General features: G+C 32.8%; 1 protein-coding gene across 1 annotated transcript; it reads left to right on the forward strand.

Annotated features, from left to right (window-relative positions):
• The first annotated feature begins 3,151 nt into the window (after positions 1–3,151).
• LOC116110084 (ribosome-binding ATPase YchF-like) lies at positions 3,152–11,470 on the forward strand. Its single transcript, XM_031396316.1, has 11 exons — positions 3,152–3,450; positions 4,636–4,824; positions 4,915–4,968; positions 5,703–5,813; positions 6,253–6,315; positions 6,404–6,658; positions 6,884–7,030; positions 7,113–7,140; positions 7,990–8,060; positions 9,377–9,436; positions 10,961–11,470. Exons 1-11 carry the CDS (start codon positions 3,223–3,225, stop codon positions 11,027–11,029), a joined length of 1,275 nt encoding a protein of 424 aa, XP_031252176.1. The 5' UTR covers positions 3,152–3,222; the 3' UTR covers positions 11,030–11,470.
• Positions 11,471–13,209: the final 1,739 nt, after the last annotated feature.

The raw sequence follows: 13,209 nt of genomic DNA on the forward strand, positions 1-13,209 counted from the left end.
GGATTTTTAATCATTAGGCTAGACTATACACCCTAACTAGTCTTGTGTTAAGGATACTAGGTTAATCTCGAACGCCTTACGGTAATATCTTAATTATGTGAGTACGAACCCTAGAAATTGGATGCTGATAACAATAGTTTGATAGCTGGCATAAAATTGGATTATTATGGTGAAATTGGATACCTAGGTTGTAGTTCATTGGTTCTTAAATTAGTTTTTATTGGTGTTATTTTGGCTCAGTCATTATTAGTTAATTTTTAGTTTCTTTTTACATTTAGTTTTAATCACTATTTTTTTTTTTTTTTAATTTGCTTGAATTAATTTGTTTAATTAAGGCATAGTTATTAGGAGTACTTGATAACTTACAAATCTCTGTGGGATCGACCCTTGCTTTTGCACACTATACTCCGATAGCGATTCGTGCACTTGCGAGGAAGTAAAATTATTCATCACAAGGCACGCTTGGTGGCTAAAGGATACAAGCAAAAAATTGGTGGTGATTATAAAGAAGTGTATGCTCTCGTGGCTAGCTAGACTTGACACAATCAAATTAGTTATGGCATTAGAAGCACAAGAATCCTGGCCAATTTTGCAGTTAGATGTGAAATCAACTTTTTTACATGGAGAGTTACAAGAGCAGCTATTTATTGATCAATTTCCTAGTTATGTGAAATGTGAAAGTGAACATAAAGTTTACAGATTGAAAAAGGCATTGTATGGACTAAAACAAGCTCCTAGAGCTTGGTATAGTCGTATTGATGCTTATTTCAATTTGGCAGGTTTTAAGAAATGCCCATATGAGCATACACTTTATATAAAAGTTGAAGATGAGAAGATTGTCATAATTTGCTTATATGTTGATGATTTGATTTATACTGGAAATGATCAGGCATTACTTGATAAATTTCAGTAGTCAATGATGACTGAATTTGACATGTCTGATCTTGGTTTTATGCATTATTTTCTTGGGATTGAAGTGAAACAATATGCTGTTGGAATTTTTATTTCACAAAAGAAATATGTTCAATGCAATTCTGTCACTACATCTACTGAAATGGGGTTGAAGTTGGAGAAAAATCCTGCAGGAAGAATATTGACATCACTCTTTACAAGTGATTTGTGGGTGGTTTGATGTATTTAACAGCCACTAGATCTGATATAATGTTTTCTGTAAGTCTTATTAGCAGGCATATGGAGCATCCAGAAGAAATGCATTTTCTTACTACTAAAAGAATTCTCATGTATTGGCAAGGTACCATTGATTATGTGATTTTATACAAGAAGGAGAAAAGTCAAATCTCATCGGGTTTATTGATAGTGACTTTGTGGGAGATTTAGATGATAGAAAAAGCACCTCCGGTTATGTGTTCAGGCTGGGTTCAACAATTATTTCATGGTCTTCCAAAAAAGAAAATCAATTGTTACTTTGTCAACCACAGAAGTAGAGTTTGTAGCTACAATTGTGTGTGCTTGTCAAGCAATATGGTTGAGGAAAATTCTTGTAGAGCTTTATTTCTCACAACAAGGACCCTCTTCGATTTACTATGACAACAGTTCAGTAATCAAACTTTCTAAAAACCCAATCTTGCATGGAAGAAGCAAACATATAGATATGAAGTTTCATTTCTTGAGAGATCTTACAACGGAGGGGATTATAGATGTCATTTACTGCATGAGTGAAGAGCAAGCAACTGATATTTTTACCAAGCCCCTCAAATTGGCAACGTTCCTGAAGTTGAGAAAGTTACTGGTTGTTTGCACTTTGAGGGAGGGCTTACATGGGTGAAAGTAGTTAAACTGAAAGTTGTAGACTTATCAGTTTAAGGGAGGGATTGTTGAGAAATATTTCGTATTTGATTTAGTCAATTCCTAGCTTTTAGGAAGTCATCCTTTAATGGCTTTGGTGGGGTGATGGTTTTAGTAGAGTTTGTGGTAGTTTTTCGATTACTAGGTGATTTTATCTGCAGGTTAGTGGGCTTAGTGGGTGCTATTTGTTAGTACACACCATCTCTTTGTAAAGCCTATATAAGGCTTGTCATTTACCAAATAAATGCATTGTAGTATTTCAGTTTTCTCTTTCAATAGCTTTGGCATATTTTTAATTCAATTTCTTCTCTTTCTTTCACTTGCAACAATAAACGTCTTAAAAAACTTACCTCTACATAGTTATAATTATTCGTATTAACTTTCATGTTGCACAACTCAACATGAGTATTTTTGGCCAATTGAGTTCACATATTAACTTTGAGTGGCATGGTTGATTTACTAGAGGAAGGAGAAAATGTATCACTTAAATTGGTTGAAGATTACATGAGTTGTATTATAGTACAATGTATTTATAAAATTTACATTGAAAGAAAAACATTAAAGAGAATGCAAAATTTTAGACTTTTAAAATGCAAAATTTTAGGCTTTTAAGATGACTTTGTATATTCACAATACTACATAGATATATATACTAGTTTTTTTTATCAATATCTATCTCTTTTATCAATGTCTATATCTTAGACAATAAAAATAATTAAATCAAAACAATATTTTTTGAAACTACACTTCTATTAAGTTATAACATCGTCATAAAACATTCAAAAAAAAATGATAATTATTAATTGTTATTATTCTAATACTAATTAAAGAAACAAGATTGTTAATTTTTGATATAATTTAGTGTATATTTTATCTAAAAAATTTAACCTCACATAGACATAAATGTTAAAACAATGATTTTCAGATTTTGTTTTTTTACAAAAAAAAAAAAAAAAAAGGTTTTAACACTTATAACCCTCCCATAAAAACTCAATATATATATATATTGAATTCAAATTCTAGATACAAAAACTAAAGCAACCAGAAATTTATTACTAGACTTCTATCTAAAAGGTTTAAGTTTATACCACTACAGTATTTTGTAACAAATCTGATATTGAAGGATAACCTTGGTAACGTTACCGGTTGGGTAACATCTAATTTCCAAATTATTCGAAATAGTAAAGGGGAAATGACAAGTAAATCCTTTATAAAATTTTTTTTTGCAAATAAATAAATGATATTGTTTTTTTGCTGACGTGGCAGAAAACGAATGGGCTGATAGAGTGCTTGTAATGAGAAGACCTAAAACCCCAAGGTTTATCAATTATCATTTACACACAGAACCAGTGGCCATCACACTTACAATTCAACGAAATAAAACCAAAGCACCAGAAAGAAGAAGAAAAGGACAAAATGGTCAGAGTTGCAGCTCGCAATTGTCTAATTCCAGCTTTAACAATGCTTCCGAATTCAATGAAATCGTCTCTCTTCACTCAAAACGCAAACTTGATTGGCGTTTTTGGGGTTTCTACTACTAGAACCAGGAGGTTTTCATCTTCTTCTTCCAAGATTAGCATGAGTTTGAGAGCTGGAATCGTTGGTCTTCCTAATGTTGGAAAATCTACTCTCTTTAATGCCGTTGTAAGTCAGTTTTGTCTATTTGGTTTGCTGAGAAAGTGAAGGAAAATAGTTCTAAAGTAAGAAAATTTAAGGGGCCTGTTTGGTATAATTTAAATACATTTGGATAGAGGAAATTTAGAGAAAATGCTTTTGGTTGATATGATTTAGAAAACTGATACACTATACAATATTAAACTAGTGTAAAATTAATAAAAAAAAAAAAAAAAAAAAAAAAAAAAAAAAAAAAAAAGATTAGTATTCTGTTGTGATTAAACAGGCCTAAATTTCATGTATAAACTGATTTAAGTGATGGCTTATGGTATTCTATAAATGATTTAATGGTTAGAGTTTGTTAAATCATAGTTTGGCTTTGGCTCATGTAAGATTGAACACTGTTGATTTGCTTTAAAGGTGCACTTGGTAAAAAGAGAGGGGAGCCAGTGCATCTTTTATATTTGGATTGTGATTTGGTTATGGAGTAATTTTTTCCTGAATTGAGGTGATTTTGGTTTTGTGCTCTTGATGTATTGTAATTTTGGCATAGATTTTGGATGGTTTGGTAAGATGAGAGGCCAAAGCCAAACTATGGGTTGTATAGGGTGAAATACATTGCAGAATTCGTGAAGAAAATGAAGAGGTCAAAGTAGTCAAGGGGACAATGATATACATTGTTTCATTAAGCTTTGGTTTCTACTGTTTTTGGCAATAAGTTTGGAGCTCTCTTTTCTGGAATAGGAGGGTTCTGATTAGGACCAGTTTTCTTCTTTCTTTGATGTGTTGTATTTTTTTGTTCTGTTTCATACTAGTGGACTAATGGTAGCTGTCTTTTGTAACTTTGCTTCTCTCAACTTTTAATTTTTTGTCTTGATTTTTTTTAAGAAAGAAACATGTGTCTCAACTTTAAATCTGGGACAGAGTAGCTATTAACGTGAGATGAATGTGAAGGCAAGAATTTTATATTATTGTATCATGGGTTTGCTATCGTAAACCTTGACATGTATCAACCTAATGCATTGTCACCATATAAAATGACCCCCATCCTTGTGCTATCACTTTAGGATATTGTTGTCTTATACACACACACACACACACACAGTAACTTCGTTGTGTGCATGGTGAATGATTTACATATTGTGATTGGGGACTGATTTTCCTACTTCTCATCGCTGTTATCCACTGTTGATTCATGATAGTCTACTTTTGTAGGTTGAGAACGGAAAGGCTCAAGCTGCTAATTTTCCTTTTTGCACAATAGAGCCAAATGTAGGCATTGTTGCAGTTCCAGATCCCAGACTCCATGTACTTTCTGATCTCAGCAAATCTCAACGGGCTGTCCCAGCATCCATAGAATTTGTTGACATTGCTGGGCTCGTGAAGGGTGCAAGTCAAGGCGAGGTGACAGGGTGTTAGTTATTTTTGCTGCTAGTGATTTCCATGTTCTTGCCTGTTACCTTTCATGTACTTACTCATTTTCCTTTGCTCCAGGGGTTGGGTAACAAATTTTTATCGCATATTCGTGAGGTGGATTCCATTCTTCAGGTTTGCCTTTCCTTGTTCAGAATCTCAGATTGATGTTCTTGTTTAGCTATTTTCATAGCTATTTCAGATGCTTACGATTAATTGTTACGGGTTTAAAATACTTTCTCTTAACTAATTCAAAGCTCTTCAAATGCAAAACTTAGCATTTTAATACTGCTTTTTTTATAAGTGCATGGCAACAAATTGTTAGTGGACTTCTGGTACACCCTTTGAATATCTATTTTATTTTAATTAAGTTATATCTTGTCTTATAAAAAAAAAAAAGGAAGACAACAACAACAACATTGTAGACAAATATCCATGTGGTGAAGCCTAATCAACTTGGAGGAGGAAAAGGTGGCAATATCTGAAGACAAAGATTATGAATAAAGTTGCAATATAATATTTCTTCGAATTTGCAGATTGAAGTTAATTGAATTCCCCAGCTGCATTAAGCATGCTTATAAATTATTAGGGTTTGAGGATTCACCTATAAGTTATGGAGAATTTTGTATTCCGCTACAAAGTCGCATCTTATTCAGTGAACAATCACGTTTTCTTCCATCTTTCTATTTCATTCCAGTTACCATTTCCAGTTAAATCAGATGATAGCCAATTACTTGCAATATTACCTTTCCAGAGATAATTGTGTTCAGTAAATTCTGTTTGCCTTTGATAGGTGAAAGGTAGCGGTTTCAGTTTTTCGTTCACCTTCACCACATATGTTATTATATGTCCATTATTTATTCTTTCAGGTTGTGCGATGTTTTGAAGACAATGACATTGTTCATGTGAATGGCAAAATCGATCCCAAGTCTGACATTGATGTTATCAACTTGGAACTCGTTTTCTCGGATTTGGACCAGGTATGCTTGTAAACTTGATTAAAAAGTAAATAAAGAAGACAGAGCAAAGAGAGATAGAGATAAATAGTCAATTGCACGAGTTATATGACTAGATAAGAAACTTAAAAGAAGAGGGTTTATATTATTGGTGAACCCTATTACATTTAGAATGTTATAGGAAGATATTTCATAAATATTCCATTCATATATAACCTTAGAACTATAATTATTTTGTTTTTTTCTTCTAAAACCAAGCTGGGTTGCAGATTTTTATTGAGCCTTGATTTCTGATGCTTTTCTTGTTGTGAAAAACCTTAAGTGATAGTTTAATCATCCCTTTTGACTTTGAATTTGTTTTCTTCAAAGTTCTTCATTAATAACCTCTATACTAACCTGTTTGATGTATACCTGTATGAGCAAAGCTGATAGAACTAAATTGTATCTCTTACAAGAAATGCAGATTGAGAAGAGAATGGAGAAGCTCAAAAAAGGGAAGGGAAGAGATTCACAATCTAAAGTGAAGGTTCATGATTGTCATTTTTCTAATTTTCATACTCTTAAAATATCGTTTTATCTTTCTTTTGAATATGTTGCTACATTCTTCACTTTAGGAGGAAGCAGAAAAGGCTGCCTTAGAAAGGATTCAGCAGGCACTTATGGATGGAAAACCAGCACGATCTGTCTCTTTAACTGATTTTGAAAGGGATTCTATAAAGCATCTTTGCTTGCTTACAATGAAACCTGTTATATACGTCGCCAACGTGGCAGAGACTGATCTTGCTGAGCCAGGAAGTAATCCTCATGTCAAAGAAGTAAGGAATCTTGCATCTGAGTTGCAATCTGGGCTAGTGACAGTTTCAGCACAGGTTTAGTGTAATCTTATCTTCTCTCTCTCTCTCTCTCTCTCTCTCTCTCTCTCTCTCTCTCTCCTCTTCTAGTGTGTGTGTGTGTGAACGCATGCACTTTGGTTCATGAATGTCATCTTCTGCTAAATGAATTTTGACTTTGTTCTAAAATATGTATTGCTGATATTTATGTTGCTGTTGTTAACTACTGTACTAGGCAATTATCCCTAAAGATTTTCTTTGCAGGTTGAGGCAGAACTGACTGAACTTCCATCTGAAGAAAGAGTGGAATATTTGACATCTCTGGGTGTCAGTGAGAGTGGTCTTGGGAACCTTATCAGGGCAACATATAGTCTTTTGGGGCTACGTACATACTTTACTTCTGGTGAAAAGGTGAGGAATATGATGTTTAATTATCTTTTCTCAACATTATATTAATTAATCTATTAACAGGACTGCTTTGCATTTTCTGCAGGAAACAAAAGCATGGACAATACTTGCAGGTTAGCTTAATCCTACTGGTTCTAAAGTTTTGTGACAATTTGGGTAAAAGAGCAGGTCTATCCTTTAGGGTGTGTTCTTTTATGAATTTTGTGTATCTGTTTTCTATTTTTTGGAAAATATTGAAAATGACTGGAAAAAGCAAAAAATGAAAAATATTGAAAATGTTTGAAAAATGTATTTGAAAACGCAAAAAATGAAACGTATTCAGCATGTTTGTTTAAAAACACACACACACACAAAAAGAAAAAAGAAAAATACGAAATTAATAATCTCCCTAACTGATAAAACTCTTTCAAGGTTTACTTATTTTGTTCATCATGAAGAATTTGTCTCAAATATGTCAATGGTTGATTTCCGTTTGCAATTTTGTATTAAAAATCTTGATTTGAAATGAAAATTTTAGGTTTGAGGGAGAGAAGAGAAAAATATAGAAAAGGAAAGAAAATATATAACTCTTTATTTAAAATATTAATTTTTAATATAAAATATGGGGCCCAGGTCTTTTTTTGTTTCCAACCTTTTGTCTCTTTTCTGGGTAAAATTTTTGAAAAAGTGTAACTGAACATGAATTTATTGAATTTGAAGCTTGAAAAAATGAAAACAAAACGGAAAGTTCATAAATGAACAGGTCCTTAGTGTCCACTTTAGTTGCTCTGATATGAACTGAATAGCTAGTTGGCTGAGAACTTGTTTGGTGGAGATTTGTAGGGCAAAACTTGTTAGAACTAGAACTACTTTTTAAAATTCTTTTGTATTGACATCTGGTGCTATGCCGGAAAGATGGACTGTACTACTTAATACTGATAAATTTAGATCATTCTCGTCTGAAATCTACTATGTTAATCCAGGAATGACTGCACCTCAGGCAGCTGGAGTTATTCACTCTGACTTTGAAAAAGGTTTCATTCGAGCTGAGACGGTAAGCACTTTAGATATAATGTTTGACATATTGTTCTGATTGTTAATTACCCTTCCAAATATAAGTGAGAAAGGATTGTGGTATTGCCTCTAAATGGTGACAGGAATACAGATCTAATAGACTAACTAATTATGTAGTGTATTGGATTTTTCTGTTTTCTATTTAACAATTTTGATATTAATTTAGAGTAAAAAGGGCAGTTACATTTTGAAACTACAAATATTTTGGTTGGTGAGAAAATTGAAATGAGGTTTAGAGATGCGAAACTTGTTAGAGTATCGTTACCCTTAATATAGGCTAATTATATGTGACTGGAATAAACCATTGATTCTAGGAATACGCCCTTGATTTTTTGGAAAATTCCTCGGTTAATTATATGTGACTGTAATAAACCATTGCTTCTAGGGATATGCCCTTGATTTTTTGGAAAATTCCTCGGTTAATTATATGTGACTGTAATAAACCATTGATTCTAGGGATATTCCCTTGATTTTTTGGAAAATTCCTTTTCTAATTATATGTGATAATAGTGGATCTTTTTTATTCTAGGCTGAGTATGTGAGTCAAAAGTTTCTCTTATTGTAGGGGTTTGCCAACCAAGTAAACCTCATAATACATTCTTATGCACGGCAAAATACACTTTTTGAAATTGATTGTCTCTCTCTCTCTCTCTCTTCTTTATTTGCTTGATCTAATCAAGTTCACAAAAGTAATTATGTAAATTAAGACGCAAACTAAACCTTTTAATAACAGCATCTTGAGGATAAAGTTGCTGGGTCGAGAGGTTTGTTTTTGTTATTGCTAGTTCTTTACATGCTTTTCTGCAAGCCTGTCTGATAGGAATATTGCCAAGTTTAATGTTAAAGCCATTTGAGCGAACCTAGTATCTTTCTTAATGTGGATTTTCTTTGGCATTTTCTGGTGTTGAAATATTGGAAGTTGCCATTATTATTATACACCTTCAAGCTCAAGTATTAAAAAGAAGGTTTTATGTTACATAAATGTCTACTTTTTACCTGGAGCAGTGGATTGTTTTTTCTACAAGATGTTCTGCGAAATCATAAAAGGCAATAATATCATAAATGTATTTGGATGTTATGTATTAGATTCTTTGATATTGGCTATAGATGTTATAAGAAAGCCCTTTTGGCATCATCTTAAACGTGGCTTTAGATAGTGTATCTTTCTTTAGCTTAAGTCACACAATCTAGATATAACAAATATTAGTTAAAATGGTAGGTTTTTTGGTTTGTTGAACCTTCTTACAATTTATAAACTTCCATTATGTGAATAACATGATATTTATGTTCTATCAGGTGGCTTATGATGATTTTGTTGCGGCCGGTTCTCTTGCAGCTGCGAGAGAAAAAGGACTTGTGAGTCTTCTTTACTATGAGCATTTATTTCCTATATGGGTTTTTTTATTAGGAACTTTTACCATTTGCAATTGCAAGAAAATCCAATATTGATGTTGGAACATTACCTCCACAAAAGGGTCTATATCTGAAATCTGAATCACTTCATAACAAAGGTTACTGAGACGTAGGAAACTCTGCTGTTAATCATATCCAAAACTAAGAAACTAAATTTGATTTTCAAAATGTAATCAATATTATTGGATGGGCCTTCATTTTGATCTGTTAATACTTGGGTACACTTGACCCAAAAGCTACAAACAGAATTGACCTATGTAAATATGTGACATGTGGTGGATCCGAACTCGAGACATTTAGCTTTGATATCTCAATATTTAATAATTAAGGGTGCGTCTGGTTTATTATTTTGGATAGGACTTTGGGGATAGTATTGGATAATTGAATATGGGAGTATTACGAGGTAAAATTTAAAAATTTATAAAAAAACCTCTTAAGTTTGCTAATTTAATAAATACCCCAACATGTAAAATGACAAAAATACTCCCACCACCTGCAGTGCCAGATTCTGGCCACCACTGTCGGAATCTGGCCGGAAAATCGCGTTATACGCGTTATTATGGCCTTTTTCGGCCAGATCCGTGGTGGATCTGGTCGAAAAAGGCCAGATCTACGGCCTGCCGTGGCCGTCGACGACCGGAAAAGGCCAAAACGACGGCCAGATCTGGCCGTTGTCTGGAAAAGGCCAGATCGGTGAATTACCGTCCAGTTCCGGTCGGTAATTCACCGTTGTGGCAGATTCCGGCTACCACCGATGATGGTTGTCAGAATCTGGCAAGTATGGGTCATGGGGGTGTTTTTGTTAATTTTTAAACTTTTTTTTGAGGAGGTATTTAATGAAATTAATAACCTTTTGGGGTTTAAAAGTAATTAAAAAAATAGGGTAATATTTCTGAAATAATGTGTCAAATATTATTTGGAGAATAGGATTGGGAATATAGATAATAATAATAAGCCAAACATGTCCTAAGTCTAGCTGATGTTAATGGTATCATTATAGGTTTAATTTTTTTTTTTTTTTTTTTTTGGAAGAGAACTTTTTAGCCATGACAGAGAGATACTAATGCTGGAATTTGCAGCGCTACAAGGGCTTGATAGAACTAGAACTGATAGGAAAAGTTAGAGAGTTAAATTATTCAGCCAACAAATAGCAAATGTGCATAATCCAGAATAACATAGAAATTAGGAGACAGAGAGGGGGCCACGTCTAATATATCTCTTCTGAAATTAAAAATAACCAAAACACATATGGTAGAATATTTGAAAAGAATTGTGAGAGTGATATATTAATGGAACACAGCTTTTAAATCATCCCAAATATTTTGGAGAGACATAGTTTTAAAGCTAACGCAAATTCAATTTATCTGTCTTTGCATATTTATATAGATATATATTTTGCGCACACATAGAGCTTCTTTTTTCCTCTATGAAGATTGATACACATAAGTTATTGTTTGGTTAATGCAGTTGAGATCTGAGGGTAAAGATTATGTGGTACAAGAAGGAGATGTGATGCTATTTCGTTTTAACGTTTAAGAGCAGTCTCATTCAAACTGAATTCATCTTCTTGTTCTTTACCAATCGAACTGATGAACAATATGGCTTGTCTGGTATAGTGGTTGTTGAGAATTCCATGACGGGAGATCACATCCGATGAGATGAAAGAGTTGAAGGAAGCTTGGTGAAGTATTCCTTCACTTCTATTTTTGAAAAAATTACAAATTTCTCTTGTTGAATGAACAACTAAATTAATTAATCAAATTATTGGTTGTATAATTATACAACTAAACATTCTTTTTTAAAAATATATAAAATTGAAATAACAATTTTTAGGTGGTGGAAAATAGGTTGTTTTGTTTCCTAATTAACGGTGTATCAGTATTCAGTAGCTGTTATGTGTTATCTGTACCCTTTATCATCTTAAGTTTAAATTCAAGATTACATTGTTGATGTAAGTAATACTTTTAGAACTTTAAATCTCCGCTTTTATTAGAATGCTCTTTATTTCTGGCATAAGTTATAATTTTTAAGTATGTTTTTAGTCTGGAGACTCTGAACTTCTTAATCTACTCCGTCACTGTATTGCCCCCCCACTTCTTTTACAATTTTCCCTTTAAACCACACGAGAATTAGAACTTTAGAACACATTCAAAATTAATCTTTTATGTAAGTTTGCAGGCCATTCTTCTTATATGAAGCTTCCTTTAAGACATCTTGTCAATTAAGATGGTGAGTCTTACGGGTTTTCCTCGTTAGCCCTAGAAAAAATTCCAGCAGCCTTTGTCTTTGTATCTCAATTCATTGTCATATAAGTAGGTGTTTGATCCGTTTGATATTCAACTTACCGCCAGTTGAGTAATACCAGCCCCAACTGCGTCGGTTTCGCTAGCCCTAGACATATTATCCATCACTCTACAAATAAATAAAAGTATTAGAGTTCTCTTCTGATTTGATTTTTATCTAAGCAACATTCAATGTTGTAATAGTGGCAAATAAAAAAGAATATAATCTCAAGACCTTAAAACTAATAGGTGTTTTTTTTAGGTATTTGAGGCATTTAGACCCACATTGGAGCTTGTATAATCCCTAAGGTTACAGAACACCTTACAAGTTCAATGAATCAAGATAATTATACAAATGTAGTAGGTGCTTCTCCTGTGTCTTGAACACAAGATTTCTTAGACATAATTAACTCTAGTAGCTAAAGGGTTTGTCATCTGACCATAAGAAGAGAGGTAAAAAAACTACTAGGTTTAGTTTGTCGGTCTAGAGACCTTGTTGTTGCTTAATTAATCTACACAATCTATTGGTCCAAACTAAGATATGGCAAAGTTTGAGGACAAATGGCAAAAGTGGTGTACAAATATGTACAAATTGAAGATCAAATGTCTTTGTCAATAACTGAAGGATGATTATGATTAATGTTTGAGTTTTGGTCTATCAAGAGAGATGGTGTCATATTCTAACCTCTGTTTAAACCTCACTTGATTTGATTGAGTATGTATTTGCGTCTACGCAAGTGAGAATCCTTGCTGTTTTTACTTAAAAGCTAAACTCCAAACTAGCTGCATTACTTCTCAAATAAGAGATGGCAAAAAAACCTTTGCCCAGAACCTTTTCAAAGCACCTCAACCTGACCTGACATGACCCCATCAATTCAAAATTATGAAAAGATATTGACTTATGTTATTTAAACCCTACAAAAATTCTTTGTAGTATCATTAATGGTTTAATTCATTAGAAGAAACCGTTTGTATTCCCAAATTACCCTTTTAATTATTTAAACTTTAAAGCAAAATTTATTCTTTTCAGTTTCAAAAGACTGAAGAAACCCTAGTTTCAGTCATAATACATGAGTCATTCTCCCCAGGAAAATATAACTCTGTTGAATCTTTTCTTATGTAAATTTTTTTTTTTTTTTTTTTTTTTGACTTTTTCTGGTTAGAGATTACTTTTCTAGTTAAGTACTCTTGTCCTGAAATGCTTTTAATTTTTGCAAGATTCAAACGTTTAGATTATAATATAATAAAAATATCTATATTTTCTTCGGTGAACTCGATATTATCACTCCTGAACTTGATTCATAAAGTTAGAACGATATCTAGCAGATTTTCGCTGCTTCAAGCCCTATTCAAGTAAAATAATTTTTTTATTAATATAACTGTATATTTGAGTCAGTATATGTTTAATACATGCTTCTCCAAGTAGAATTTATA

This window comes from Pistacia vera, unplaced genomic scaffold (genome assembly GCF_008641045.1).
Source record: "Pistacia vera cultivar Batoury unplaced genomic scaffold, PisVer_v2 Contig595, whole genome shotgun sequence".
In the NCBI taxonomy this organism is placed as follows: domain Eukaryota; kingdom Viridiplantae; phylum Streptophyta; class Magnoliopsida; order Sapindales; family Anacardiaceae; genus Pistacia; species Pistacia vera.